Source organism: Prionailurus viverrinus, chromosome C2 (assembly GCF_022837055.1).
Source record: "Prionailurus viverrinus isolate Anna chromosome C2, UM_Priviv_1.0, whole genome shotgun sequence".
Taxonomy (NCBI): Eukaryota; Metazoa; Chordata; class Mammalia; order Carnivora; family Felidae; genus Prionailurus; species Prionailurus viverrinus.
Genome location: NC_062569.1, coordinates 90,720,023 through 90,734,894, shown reverse-complemented (window position 1 = coordinate 90,734,894; position 14,872 = coordinate 90,720,023). Strand labels below are relative to the sequence as shown.

At 47.9% G+C, this 14,872-nt stretch overlaps 1 protein-coding gene across 1 annotated transcript in view; it reads right to left on the bottom strand.

Moving 5' to 3' along the window:
- The window catches only part of ADCY5 (adenylate cyclase 5), a 146,712-nt gene that overhangs the window by 14,916 nt on the left and 116,924 nt on the right, over positions 1 to 14,872 (bottom strand). Inside the window, exons 10-13 of the mRNA XM_047874109.1 lie at positions 13,912 to 14,056; positions 12,625 to 12,722; positions 9,546 to 9,633; positions 241 to 357 (exon numbers count right to left, since the gene is read on the bottom strand). Of these exons, the coding sequence (XP_047730065.1) occupies positions 241 to 357; positions 9,546 to 9,633; positions 12,625 to 12,722; positions 13,912 to 14,056 (448 nt within the window). The remainder of the gene's footprint in view (positions 1 to 240; positions 358 to 9,545; positions 9,634 to 12,624; positions 12,723 to 13,911; positions 14,057 to 14,872) is intronic.

The window sequence follows — 14,872 nt, the reverse complement described above, 5'->3', positions numbered from 1 at the left end:
GAGGAGCCTGGAAGAAGTCAAGGAGCCGGCAAGGTTGGCCCGGCTGCCCAGGCTAGGGCTCATAAACGTCCCCTGGGGACTTCTTGAGTCTTTCTGGTCCCTCCAGCCTTGAGAGCAAGGAACTAAAAGCCTGTGTGAGAGGCTTTAGGAGTCAAATCTGAATCCAGACCTGAGGGGACCGAATAAGAAATTCTGGGGGAGAGGGAGCTCCAGGGAGGCGTGGGGGGTAGAGCCACCTACCATGTTGACAAAAGCCGACAGGAACACCAGGGTGATGGTGAACACTCCGACCAGGGTGCTGTTCGTCTTGGACCGCACGATCTTCCTGGAAAGGGTCTGCAGCGGGGCCGGGAAGAGCTGAACCAAGGGAAGAGGAGGGAGAGAGAGACAGAACAGAGTTCAGTGAGGACTCTCCAGACCGCCATAGAGGAGCTGGGGGAGCCCTCCCTCCCCTCCACCTTTGTCTCATGCCAGCATAACCCCAGGTCCTTTCTGAATGCCCTCCTAGTGTGCAAGTGTGCAATGGCTCACACCACTGACCCACTGCTCCCGGCTGACGACAGCACAGAATCTGCGGCTGGCCAGGAGTGAGTCTACCTGGGAAGCTTACAGGGGAGAGAGGCGTGGTGGAAGGAAAGGTGCTATCCTGCCCCCAGCAGAACAGAGGAAAAGGCACATGAATCCGCCATGTGAGTTCTGGGCCAGTCAGGGTTACAATCAGGCAGTTAAGGAAGCCTGGAAGGACCCAGAACTTTCCCAAGGAGGGTCAGAAGGCTTCTTGGCAGTAAGAAGCTGTGGGTCTGAGGACTTGGAGAAAACTTAGGGTCTGAAGGGAGGAAATGGGCTTGTGAGAAGGGGACAGAGTAGCACGTGAGCAGGAGGGTGGGGCCCTAGACAAGTGAATTAAGTGAACCTTTTGTTCAGGACTCCCATTGATCTCCTGTTTCCCTTCACCTACCCTCCCTACATTTCCTTCAATTAGACAAACAGCATGTCCAACCAAAGACCCACCTCAGTTTTGGTAGCTAAATGACCCAGTCCACTGTATCTACACAGTTGGCTTTGTCCACCATGGCAGGTGCCAGGAGTAAAGGCAGAGTGGGGAGTTAATTGGTTAATGGGTATAGAGGTTCAGTTTGGGAAGATGAAAAAGTTCTGGAGACGGACAGTGATGATGGTTGCACCAGAGAGTGAATGCATTTAATGCTGCTGAACTGTACATTTAAAAAGGTTACAATGGAGAATTTTGTATTATGTACCATTTAAGAAAGAAGGCAAAAAGACAACCCAGAGAATAGGAGAAAATTGTTGCAAACCATATCTCTAATAAGGGTGTTGCAACCAGAATACAGTAGTCTCCTCTTATGCGTGGGGATATATTCCAAGACCCCCCCCCAGAGGCCTAAAATTGTAGACAGTACAGAAATGCATATATACTATGCTTTGTCCTATATACATACACTTAGCATAAAGTTTAATTTATAAATTAGGCATGGTTAGACATTAATAACAATAACTAATACAAACGTAGAACAATTAGAAAAATATACTACAATAAAAGTTATGTGAATGTGGTCTCTCCTCTCTCTGAAAATATCTTATTGGATTCGCCCTTCTGCTGACGATGTGAGATGATAAAATGCCTACGTGATGTGAGGAACTGAAGTGAATGATGTAGGCACCGTGAGGTAGTGTCAGGCTACTACTGACCTTCTGACGATACGTCAGAAGGAGGGTCATCTGTTTCCAGACCACAGGAACCGAAACCATAATAAATGAAATCATGGATAAGGGGGGGACTACAGTCAAGGAGCTCTTCCAACTCAACAATAAGACAACCCAATTTAAAAATGGGACAATGATTTCAATAGGTATCTCTCCAAAGAATCTATACAAATGGCCAATGAGCACATGACATGAAAAGATGTTTGTTGTGAGTCATCAGGGAAATGCATATCAAAAACATGAGATACCAGCTCACACCCACCAGGATGGCTATAATCCAAAAGTCAGGTGATAGTAAGTGTTGGTAAGGACATAGGGATATCAGAATCCTCATCCATTGCTGGTGGGAATGTAAAATAGTGCAGGTGCTTTGGAAAACAGGTTGGCAGTTTCTCAAAATGATCAACAGTTACCATATGACCCAACAACTGTACTTGTAGGTATATACCCAAGAGAACTGAAAACGTAAGTCCATGTAAAACCTCGTATACAAATGTTCATAGCAGTACTATTCATTATAGCTTGAAAGTGGAAACTACTCGATAAACTAAATGTGATATTTCCACAGAATGGAATGTTATTTGGCCATGAAAAGGAACAAAATGTTTTTACATGATATGACACGGGTGAACCTTGAGAGTATATGCTAAGTGAAAGAAGACAATCTCAAAAGGCCACACGTTGTAGGAGTTCAGGCAAATTCATACGGACAGAAAGGAGAGTTTGAGGCTGCCAGGGGCTGTGGCGAGCAGGGAATGAACAGCGACTGCTAACAGGTATGGGGTTTCTTTTCAGGATGATGACAATGTTCTGGAATTATAGTGGTTAACAGTTGCTCAACTTTATGAATATACTAAAAACTACTGAATTACAGTTTCATCCACCTTCATAAAGATGCATCTTATAGATGTGAATTGTATCTCAATAAGGAACTTATTAAACAGCTCTTACCAGCTGCCTGACCCTGGGAAAATCATCAAGGGCTCTGAGCTGCAGCTTTCCTATTTATATGTAGGGGAGATCTATCTCCCAAGGTGGCCATGAAGACTCGGTGAAATGATGCATACTAAAGTGCTTTGTGAGCTGCTAAATTCAATAGAAAATTTAGTTAATATTTGCATTTTTAAAGAGCTCTATTGCCAGTAAGAGTGAAAATCCCTGTTTCCTATTGAAGGACTTTTTTTTCATAGATGGGAAAAGTGTTCTGGCACTAGCATGAGGATCCCACTCTGAAAAGGTATGACAGATGGTTTCTAATTTTTGTCTGCTTGAAATGTTGCCATTCCATCCTATCCCCCGACCCATGTTATTTAAATAATTTCAGTTCTAATTACCCTATCCATCAATTGAAGGGTTTCTTTTATTATTTTGCACACACCGATGAGATGTAGGCAAAAGTTATTAGTTATTAGAAATTGGCTGGGGAACAGGATATGCACACGGGCTTGCTTCCCGGGGAAGGTGGGACCAGGAGCCCCACAGGGGCCACCCAGAGGCCGGGAGAAGAACTGCAGGCTATTTTTAAAATTCAGGCTGGAAAAGTACTTCACATCTAACAAATGATTGACTTTTAATGCGCTGGCTTGCTACAAGCCAATTTCCTTTGTCATCCTTTAAAAAGACCTGATATTCACTTTAAAACTTCAAATCTCCAGAATATTTGACATCCTGCTCTGGTATCAGTTGATATAGAGTATCTCATCTCCTGTAGTCAAAAAGTTCATCTGTATGTTGACCCTAACTCCCATCATATTAATCCCAGTGCGGACGGTGAACGTCTTCACCTGGACAGAGTTTTCTCACAGAGATGCATCACAGCTGCCACCAGATCTTGGAGACTTTTTTTTTTTTTCTAGCAGGATAATTGTGCCTGTGCAAACAATTGTTCAATGCCTGCTCACTCACAATTAGAGCTCAAAAAACAAAAACAAAAACAAAAAGATTAAAAAAAAATTCCAAACCAGTACATTCCCAGTCCGATGAACTCAAATCAATTCAACATGAAATACAGGAGTGGGGACATAATTAATAAACCATGACTGGGGTGAAGGACAGTTTTGATCTCGGCCACTCTGAAAACCTCCAGGCAAATTGATGACCAGCCTGGGGTCCTGGTTCTGTGATGTGGGGTCAGGGTATTGCAGAGATGAAAAAAGGTGATGAAATCTAATGGGGAAAAAAATGAAGAAAATAGCCTTTTTGACAAGAAACTGATTTTAAAAAGCAGTAGCTCCTACTTTACGACATTTTTTTTTTAAGATATAAAAACTGCAGAGGCCAAACAAGGCAGGCTCCACACCACTGCACTCCTTGGGGTCAGATGGACATATTAACAAAAGCAGTGTCTTTGGGAGGAAGGATTGTGGCTCTGGAATCTAGAACCACTGGGGTTTAAATCCCAGCTATGGCACCTCCTAGCCCCAGGGCTTCAGGAAAGCTGCCTAACCTCTCTGAGCCTCACTGACCCCATCTGCAGTATGGATATGATAAACGCCCTCTTCAAAGCTTAGAAAACACAGCTCCAAGTGCAGAGCTGGGATGTGGACCCTCAACTGCCTGGCTCAACAGCCATGGGATGAACTGAAGATATGCCTCCTGGAGTGAAACGCTCTCTATCCCCAAAGAAACATGTGTCTGGCAAAATGTATCCTCTAATAGACAAAACGTGCCCCTGAGCATGCTAGGAGAAGGTGAGTGTGGGGCTCTAAAGTCCCCACAGGACAGAAGATACCTAAGAGGTAAGAGGTACTGTAGTGTAGTAAGACCCTATTTCAGAAACTGGGGACAGTAGCCAGGCTGGGGTAGAAAGAAGTGCCAGCAAGGGCAGGGGGGTGCGGTGGTGGACTTCAGGCTGCAGGGAGGGAGAAGAGGTTTCTGGTGACTGCACAGAGCACACAGAGCCTAGAAGCAGCCCTGGCCACAGTTCCCAGGAGCTCAGGCAGTCAGGTCCCGGGAGTCTGTGGGAGACAAGCTAAGAGGAGCCAGCAGCCTGGAGGATGGAGATTTAAATACACACATGTATACACCTGTGCACGCAAGCATGCACACACACGCCAAGAGCTATGTGGCCAAGTACTCCTTCTGTGCCTATCTACTCCCAAGCTCCAAAATGCAGGAAAGGAGTCTGGCCTTCCAAGTAAGAACGTGCTAATGAGCCACAGTAAAGACAGGGGGCCCAGACCAGAAGGTGGGGAAAGGAGGCAGCCAACCTCTTCTACCCATCTGAGTGGAGGTAGCAGAAATGCTAGCATTGTCAGAAACAAGCATAGGAGGATGGGGCAGAAGTCACAGGGAGGCTGATGGAACAGTCAGAGGTGCCCAAAAAGAGGAGAGGCTGTACTCAGGAGACATGACTGAGCTCACCATCCCTGAAGGTAATCAAGCAGAGGCCAGCCCATCCTTATTATCATAAAGGGATTCCAGTCTCAGGTGGGTGTCTGGGCTGCTTCACTGCTCCAGCCATTTCCAATTTGAGATTCTGAGTCCGGACCCTTGTGTGATGGCAAGGAGGGATGCAGCGTGGCTTTTTCTTTTCTTTTTAAATTAAAAAAAATTTTTTTTTAACGTTTATTTATTTTTGAGACAGAGAGAGACAGAGCATGAACAGGGGAGGGGCAGAGAGAGAGGGAGACACAGAATCTGAAACAGGCTCCAGGCTCTGAACGGTCAGCACAGAGCCTGACGCGGGGCTCGATCTCACGGACCGTGAGATCATGACCTGAGCCGAAGTCGGACGCTTAACTGACCAAGCCACCCAGGCGCCCCTCTTTTTTAATTTTTTTAATGTTTATTTATTTTTGAGAGACAGAGAAAGACAGAGCATGAGTGAGGGAAAGGCAGAGAGAGAGGGAGACACAGAATCTGAAGCAGCTAAAGGCTCTGAGCCGTCAGCACAGAGCCCGACACGGGGCTCAAACCCACAAACCGTGAGATCATGACCTGAGCTGAAGACAGACGCTTCACCAACTGAGCCACCCAGGCGCCCCTCAGCATGGCTTTTTCTAAGACAAGCAGCTGTGGGGCCCAGGGCAGCACAGATGGCAAGGGAAGGGAGGAGCGACGTGTGCAGATGCTCAGACTGGCCTTCTGAGACGGCATCGCCAGAAGAAAAGAAGTGCTCCAGGGATGATCCTTAGGGCAAAGCAGCCCGGAGACCGCGGGGCCCTGAAGGGAAGCTGATGCTCTGAGCAGCGAGGCCAGGAGACCAAGACACCAGGTTAGCCCCAAGTCCCCAGAGATGTCTGTGAACCAGATCACGCTGTGTCAGGAAAGGACCAAACAGGCCCACCATGAAAAGGCCATCGGAGCACTCGGTGGGAAGTTCCAGAAAAAGTTTCCCACAAAAAGGACCCAGGAAACCATTCCCTGACAGACAGCTGACACAACTAACTTGGCTAATCCGACTAATTCAGTCGATACTTTCTTCACATTTCTCTCTACAAAAAGGTGAAAACATCGACATTTGAGCAAGTAAGGCCACGCTGTATTGGGGAAATGGGAAAACAAATGGAAAAGAGAAAGAAACCATGTCTGACAGAGCTGCCTGGCTTTGGATCCGCTGGGCTCATGCTGCGGGTAATTTAGAACTGTCATATCTCATCAGAAAGTCACTGCCCATGACTCCTGAAAAACTGTGCAAGTAAGATGAGAAATGTCTGGGTTCTGCTAAAGGGCAAGTGTTTTCGAAGTGAAAACAGAACGACACGGAAAATTCCAGTTCAGTCAGCTATAGGGCAATACCTTGAAAAGGTGATAAAATCAACTTTTAGTCTGCGCACCTGCAGGCAGTGTGCAGTGGGGTCCGGGACAGGCCGCGCCCGGCATTAGGGAAAGCGAGGCCAGTCCACCCTGCTGCACAGATGCCAGAGAAGTACCCCTGTCACATCTCAGTGTGCAAACAGTTCATCCACATGGAAGAGGAAAGAATAATGAAATGGAAGAGGAGTTCAAGCTACAGACAACTTCTCCAGTGAGGGTCTACTTCCCAGAAAGTGGAGAAATGCTGAGAAGATGGCGCATCAGAGGTGGTGGTGGGGGGGGTGGTGCAGGGAAATGCAGTGAGGACCTCAAGGTGGGTACTACAGTCTACTTGACTCCTGGCCCAAAGGCCCAAATCAGCAGGTGTCAGATTTGTTATGCCAGGGAGCACTTTTCTCCTAAATAGTTTATAGAAGCTCTATTATCTATAAGCTGGAAGCAGCAGCCTCTCCTGGTTGAGGGGGGTGTGTGCGGAGGGGCCAGGGATGGAGTGGGTGGGGGACAGGCACTCCATCCACCAGGCTCTCCCGCCGAGGGAACCCTGGCCACCACAGAAGCGTCAGAAAAATCATTGAGCTGGATAAAGGAATTGAGAATAAAATTATTGAAGGCGACATTGATTACAAAATAGATAGATTCAAAAAAACACAAGGAGGCAGGAATGATTTTCATAAATAATCTCGAACAGTGGCAAAAAGAATTCACTGGACCAAAGTATTAACTCAAAATAGCCAGTGCAGGCGGGGCCATGAGCCTTCCTCCCCCACCTCCACTCCCCCCTACCATCAGGAACACATGCCAATCAGGAAACATAAATGAAGTCAGAGCAGCTCAGATTTCTCAAAGCAGGGAACAGGAAAGAGAGAAGTCTAGATTCTAGTTTTAAAATTGTAGACTACATATAGCTTTGATTCAGACTTGAATAAGCTCATTGGGTACGTCAAACAATGACTTTGCCTCAATTTATAACTTAAAAAGAGAGACGATTCTTTTGAATGTTCAGGTAAAGAATGTTTACAAGGCCTTTTTAGCTATGGTGCACCTTTTTTCTTAGGTTGTTGTGACTTTACTGTGATAAAATACATGTACCATAAAATTTGTATTTTGGGTGCCTGGGTGGCTCAGTCAGTTAAGCGTCTGACTTCGGCTCAGGTCATAATCTCATGGCTTGTGAGTTTGAGCCCCGCATCGGGCTTTGTGCTGACAGCTCAGATCTTGGAGCCTGCTTTGGATTCTGTGTCTTCCTCTCCGCTCACACTCTGGCTCTCTCTCAAATTAGTAAATAAACATTATAAAAAGATAAAAAATTTGCATTTTAACTGTACAAATTAGTGGCATTAATTATATGCATAATGTGCAAACCATTACCACTCTATTTCCAAAATGCCCTAGTTCCAAAACCCTTCCATCACTCGATACAGAAACTCTGCACCCACGAAGCACTAATTCTCCATTCCCCATCCTGACAACCTCAGGACCCTCTATCTGCTTTCTGTCTCTATGAATTTGCCTATTCCAGATATTTTATACAAGTGGAATTATACAATACATGTCCCTTTGAGTCTGGCTTCTTTAAGCATGTTTTCAAGGTTCATCCATATTGTAGCATGTGTCAGAACTCCATTCCCTTCTGTGGGTAGGTAATAGTCCATTGCGTAGATATACCATTTTTGCTTATCTATTCATCTGTTGATGGACATTTGTGTTGTTTTCCCCTTTTAGCTACTGTGAATGTACCATGTACTTTCACAGCCACGAGATAGAGAAAGTGGAAGTGCTCCCGAGGGAAAAAGCAGGTTGGGAGTGAGGTGTAGGGGCAAAACAACAGAAAGACCAAAAGGCAGGAGGTGACTCAACACAGACTTGAGGAAGGAGCTGGTGGAGAGGCAGGGGACTAGGATTAAACCCTACGAGGCTGTGAAGTCACTGGCCAAGCACACTGCTCAACACGCCAACTGACCCAGGCCCACCCTGCCTCTCTCGGGGTGTCACCTTCTGTATCCGCTCAAGGAGAGGGCTAAACCACTCCGGAGGATTCCCAGTTGGGGGGTGGGGGGGGCTTCCAGTTCTGACAATTAGTCCACCAAGACCTTGACCATTAGGTAATTAAACAATTAACAGTCTAACAAAATACCCTGCTTTGAGTGTGGAGAGAGAAAGGGGACTCTGGAGGTGACAAAGGTCCAATCCTTTCAGAAGAAGAATGTGGTTCTTACTGCAGTGTGTGTAGGGAATGACGGCAGAGTCTGCCCCCCACCCTGCCCAGGGCTTGGCTCCAAGTGAGTGTTGAGGAGGAGCAGAGAAATGGTTACAGCAGAAGCCGGAGGGGCTTGTCCCTGCCTGAGGACAGAGTGCTTTCTGGGGCCAGGCTGTCCCATCAGGGAAGTCTTAAACCACTAGGGAAGGAAATGACGGAAAGGCTTGGTGGACAAAGCAAAGGGGAACCTGAGTGATTGCCACCACAGACCAGAATGGCTTGTGGCCAGGTCTCCTGAAGGACACAGCCTGCCTAAGAGGAGGCAGGGGAGAAAAACACAGAATAGGATTTTCTGCCCACATTATTAGCTGTGTGGCCCTGTTTGAAACACTGAACCACTTTGGGCCACTCTCCTCATCTATATGATGGGCGATTCATCCCTGTGGTCCCCCCAGAGCCAATTCCAGGCACATGGGTACACTGAAGGGGTTGTTGAGAGAGGTCTCTTCCACACTCAGCCTTTTAGCAAATATTTATTGACCATTGCTCCAAGCAGGCATTGTGCTAGGTGCCCTTCCTTCATCATACCGGATACCAAGGGGACAGACAGAAGAGGCAGTGACACTACCTCCTTGTTGCAAAGATTTGCAAAGGCAGATTAAAGTAGCCAACACAAATAAAGCTCCACTGACAAAGTGCTCCCTATAGTCGAGCTTGCTACCAATGCCAATCAAGAGTTGTGCCCCAGCATAATGTACCCCTGACCCCAAGGGTGACTCCTGGGCTCCTGGGAGGAGCTCCTTATCAGTGGGCTGGGGAGGGAGGGAAGAAGGTGGCTGGGGGCTCAGGTGCGAGCTAGACTCACCTTCACGCAGGAATAAATCACGGACACAAACACCACCAAGGTCAGCAGCAGGAAACAGGTCAGGTAGAAACTCAACATGAACACGGAGCTGGAAAAAGAGAGGAGGTGGGGAATTCTGGGGCCCTGAAAACCTCTGGAAGGAAAAGGAAGTTGCTCCATTCCCCCTGAATCCATTGCCCAGTCTTTTCTAGCCCCTGATTCACTAAGAAGGGCTTACACAGCCTTGAGAACTGATTCAGGACCCCTCTGTAATGGTCTGGCTCCTGTCCTTGCCACCTCCCCGCACCTCCCTGTGGGGAGCAGAAGCCTGCAGTGGGGGGGGGGGGGGGCTAAATGGAGAAGCAAGTGTCACCTGCTCAATATTTTGCCTAATTAAGGACCTGTTTTAAAAATCACCTGGTTATTCCCTCCAAGTAGTTACTCTCAGCTAGGATTAACTGTGAAAGCTGGAAACAGATCTGATAAACAGCCATCATTTTTAAAAATGCATTTGTCAGCAGCCCGACCAGACACTCTGAGAAACATCAGTGATGTATCCTTCTAGAGGAGAGAGTCCCTAAATCTTGTCCCCTGCCAAGCCCCACACCAAGTCCTACTCAGTTTTGCTCCCCTGCTCTTCAGCCAGTTCAGCAAGAAAATGCAAGGAACCCCCCCACCCCCCCGCCCCTTCTTCCCGAGGCAGATCACCGGTGACTTTCACCATGGGCCAGAATCCTCAGACAAAAGTGTGGCCAGTGACTTTCCACCTGGAACCTTCGTTTGGCCCTCCTGGGGCAGGGGCTGGCCAAGGTACACACCATCATATCAGGAGACCACAGAAGTCCCTTTTCCCTTTCAGGGAGTGAGAATGGCCTAGAGATGCCAGGCATTGTGAGCTAGTTAAAGGCAAGTGGATGACTTGAAAAGGCAGGTGAATACCTCTAGAGAGGCATCCAAAGGGCGTCTGTGTTTCAGGCTCCCCCAGAGGCCAGCACTTAGATGCCTTACACAAATAGAACAAGGTAGAGAACTCTCTTCAGAGGGAAAGAAAGACCTTTAAAGTAGGTCTTTCCTGCTTCTGTAGAGAAAGGACTGCTAGAGAAAGACTTCCGTCAATGCCTTGGCAACTCAGAGCTGCGGCCAGGGGGAATGAAGCCACTGTGGGCAGAGCAGGGAAGGAGGAAAGCCCCGCCCACAAGACATGCTGCAGAAAAAGAAAAGCGGCCCAGAGGCAGGGTTATGCGCCCAAGCTAAATGGACTAGCAGGTGCAATGGGACAGAAGGACTAGGTTGCCTATTTATACCTGTAGCTCCATTTCAATACCAGAAAAATTGGATCCTGTGGTAATAAGGACCCACAGTCCCACCAGCCCTGCGCCACCTCCGTGTGGGGGGCAATGGGCATCAGCTGCACAACCAGAGTGGAACTGGCTGCCAGTGTCTGGTATCCTGACAGAGTCATAGCGGGTACACATGTAATGGCTATCTCTGCAACAACGTGTCATTAAAAATTCAAGGCTTTGAGCAGCAAGACATGAAGGCATTGTGTACCTCCTGATAACATGCACTAAGAAGGACACATCACTTGTACAGGATTCTTGTCAAAAAAGCATAACCTCAGTCTAATCATGAGAAAACATCAGACAAGCACAAATTGAGACATCTGCACATTAATTGGCCAGTACTCATCAAGGGTGTTAAGGCCACAAAAGACAAATAAAGGCTGAGGAAGTATCACAGATTAGCTGGGGCCAAGGAGACAGAAGAGGTAAATGCAATGTGGGATCCTGGACTGGCCCCTGGGACACAAAAAGGCCATTAGGGGCAACACTGACGGAATTAGATTATGGTCACTAGTTACTAGTGTCACCCCAGTTACTAGTGTGTCATGCCAGTGTTAATCTCCTGGTTTCAACCATCACACTGCAGTTATGTAAGTGGTCAACATGAGGGAAAACTGGATGAAGGATGTACAGAAACCCTCCATAATACTCTTGTCACTTTTTTATAAGTCTATGATTATTTCAAAATGAAGAGTAGAAGGCATTGGGATGAGGGGCCCCTTCTGGATCAAGTTGGACTTAGGAGACATAACTGAACACAACCAGTGGGTCCTGGGTAGATCCTGGCTATGAATAAACTAACAGTTGAAGACGTTGGGAGACAATTTTGGAAATCTGAACATGGACTTGGTGTTACACGACTGCAGAGAACCGCTGCTAATTTTGTCTGGTGTATAAGGCACTGTGGTTAAGAAGGGAAAGCCCTTAAAATAGGACTGTATTGAGGGTTTTTGAGGGGAGGGGAGGAATGTCCTTTTGTCTAAAATTTAAATAAGCAGAAAAGAAACAGATAAATTATAAAATATCAACAATAGTTATACTTTATAGGGGATGGGTGCTGCTTATATTAATTACTTTTCTGTATGTTTGAAAGGTTGCATAAGAAGTAACAAATATGTGCACAGACATGGGCACACACACATACAAATGTATACACACACATGCAAACAGACATGGAGCAGTTATATTTCCTGTTTAGATGTGACTCTACTGTGACTATGTCCCTAACACTTCATCTCAAAAAGCCCACTGGCAACATCCGAGTGGTTCCTCAGAAGCCACAGGCCTCTGTAAGGGACACAGTCAGTCCTTGGAAGCATTCTAGAATATCTCTTTGAGGAAAGCCGTCAGAACCAGAAATCCATTCTTTGAAATACCCAGAGTTGCAGAAAACCCTTATCTTTTGAAGATGTATTGATGATTTTGCAAGAACCAAAGGTCACACAGAAGCAAACCTGAGTACTTTTGGGTGATTTAACGGGCAGCCGCAGTGTGGATACAATGGGCCAAGATGACGAAGTGCCGACAAGGAGTCTCTCATGCAGCAAGGCAGCGCCCAGAGGGAAGTCTCCCACCCTGGAAGGAGCAACTCACCTCTCTGTCACAAGGGAGTCAGACTTGTAGCTTCCCGGTCCCACCGAGGACACATTTGGAAACTTCTCCCTCTAAACAGGCTTAGTGCAGACCTCCGCCTCTGCTCTCCTACATGACCTCCCCTCCCACCCTTGAAGCCCCACAGCCAGAGGGACAGTACTTACTGGGGCACGATGGTGATCTGGACAAAGCAGATGAAGAGGAAGACAAGCGAGGCACATGCCACATAGGCACCGAATCGGTCATCCACCTGCTTGGAGTACTGAGAGGGATGTGCGGGGTGAGAGGGGCAGAGACACCTGGCCCCATCCACTCCAGCCCCGCTCCACCCCAGAACACTCCCAAGACCTGGAGACCTGGAAGAACCAGCACTAGCCTTGGTGCTCAAGAAACCAGTCCAAAGCACTATAAAGTGGTGCCTGTTGGGGAGGACAGTTGAATTGTGTCAAACCAGAAACTTCCTGTAGGTTGGGTCACCATGAGAGTAACTCGTCACGATCATGGCTCACATCACAGAGCGCCATCTGCGCGCGAGGACACATATCAGGCCTATGGCATCCTTATGCATGGACGTAGGTACTGGACCTATATAGCTGCTACTTCCCAGGTGAGCGAGCTGGGGCTCAGAGAGGACATGAGGCTCACCCAAAATCACAGAGCTCGTCTCTGAGGGCCCAGCTCCCAGCCCCAGCTCCTCCCAAGACACCAACAGGCGGTGGGAACAGAGGCTGTGCTGGCACAGAATCACCAGAGAGGGTGCTTTGTGACTCAGTTCCATTAACTGCTGGTGAACAGTGCTTGCCTCCTAGGCTTGCCTCACCGGACGATGACGTGAGTTCAACAAGCCCATTTTAACTCAACACTGGGGAAACGCCGTGGCGTGGGCAAAGACCCTGGACCAAGGTCTGGTTCTGACTCTTTCACTACTTCACTGGTGGCCTAGAGCAAGTCACCCAACCTCTCAGTCACAATTTAAGGAGATGGGACAAAGTGATCTCAACTGACTGCCTCTTCCAAATGTTTTCCAGTGTGCCAGAGGCAGCAGGGGGATCCACTGGTGATGATAATGATAGCAATAATAGCAACAATAAAAATAACATAAACAGCAATGGACATTCACGGAACATCTATGTGGCCAATACTATCTTATGTGCTTTCTATATATAGATTTATTTAATACTCACTATGACCCTATGAAGAAGGTATGTTAAATATCCCCATTTTCCAGATAAGGAAATGGAGACATGAGGAAGTGAAGACTTCTCTCTTCTGACCATGAAAGTCCCCCTAAAATCTCCATCTACTGGGTAGCATGGCATCGGAGCAGAGGGAACGGAGACAAAGGGCTCTTTCCATGGTGATGGAGAGCAGAAGGGAGCCTTCTATTGTCCTGTCCCCTCCCCCTGGTTCTGGTTCTGCCCAGGGCCTCGTTCCCACCCACGGTGCTGTACCTTCTTCTCTAAGTCAGGCTCCCTGAAGGTCAAGAGGAACTTGCGGACATGCTCAGACCGCAGCCTGTCGATGCTCCTGGCGTCAATGGCACGGCCCAGAAATTCGTCCACTTCATCCTCGGGGTTTGCACTTTCCTGGGCGTTCCTGGGGAGCAAGACATGCAGACACATGGCAGGCTGACCACCAGGGGGCGCCACAAGAGGGCCCACTTGGGCCCATGCACCCAGGCCCATTAGAAAGGCCCTAATAAGGGCTGGGGAAGCTGGGACTGAGATCTGGAACCCAAGTTCCCCTGCTTCTTAACTGCCCACATGCACAGAAAGCTGCCAGTGTCTGACCTTCTGGCTGAAGGGCCTCACCGACAGTAAGACTTTTCTGACTCTACTCATATATTATTATAGTATAATATGACTTATCATCAAAGTTTTCATTGTTTTTCCCCACAGCTAACAGTCTCTGCTCTTCACTCTCCAGCGGTACCATCATCCTGAAATAAAGGCCAAGATCCGGAGGCAAGACTGCTGCCCCAGGGGCTGTGAGCTACCCCACTGCTTTAACCCGGCCCAGGGCACCCTCTGGGAAGCAGGTGTCATGATCAGGGTGCCAAACTAAAAGCCCATCACTCAAGGTGATGCCTAGTCCTTGAGTGGGGTTTCTAACAGCCTCCAAGAACCAGGAAATGGAAGAGAAAGAGGAGCACATTCCCTCAAGGCACCAGGATGTGGCCAGACCTGGTGACCAACGTGCAAGGTCTGCATTTTGCTGAGAGCAGCAGGCGCGTGTGTGTGCGTGCACACAGGCATGTGAAGAGCATGCATGTATGCAGTTGTGAGTGCACACATATGTCCACGCATGTGTTTGTGGGAAGATTACAAACGGGCAGTGCCGAGCCCAGCCTCTCGGCCCTGGGCTCCTGGGCTGCCCATCTGTCAGCTGCAGTGCTCTGGTCATTCTCAGCCA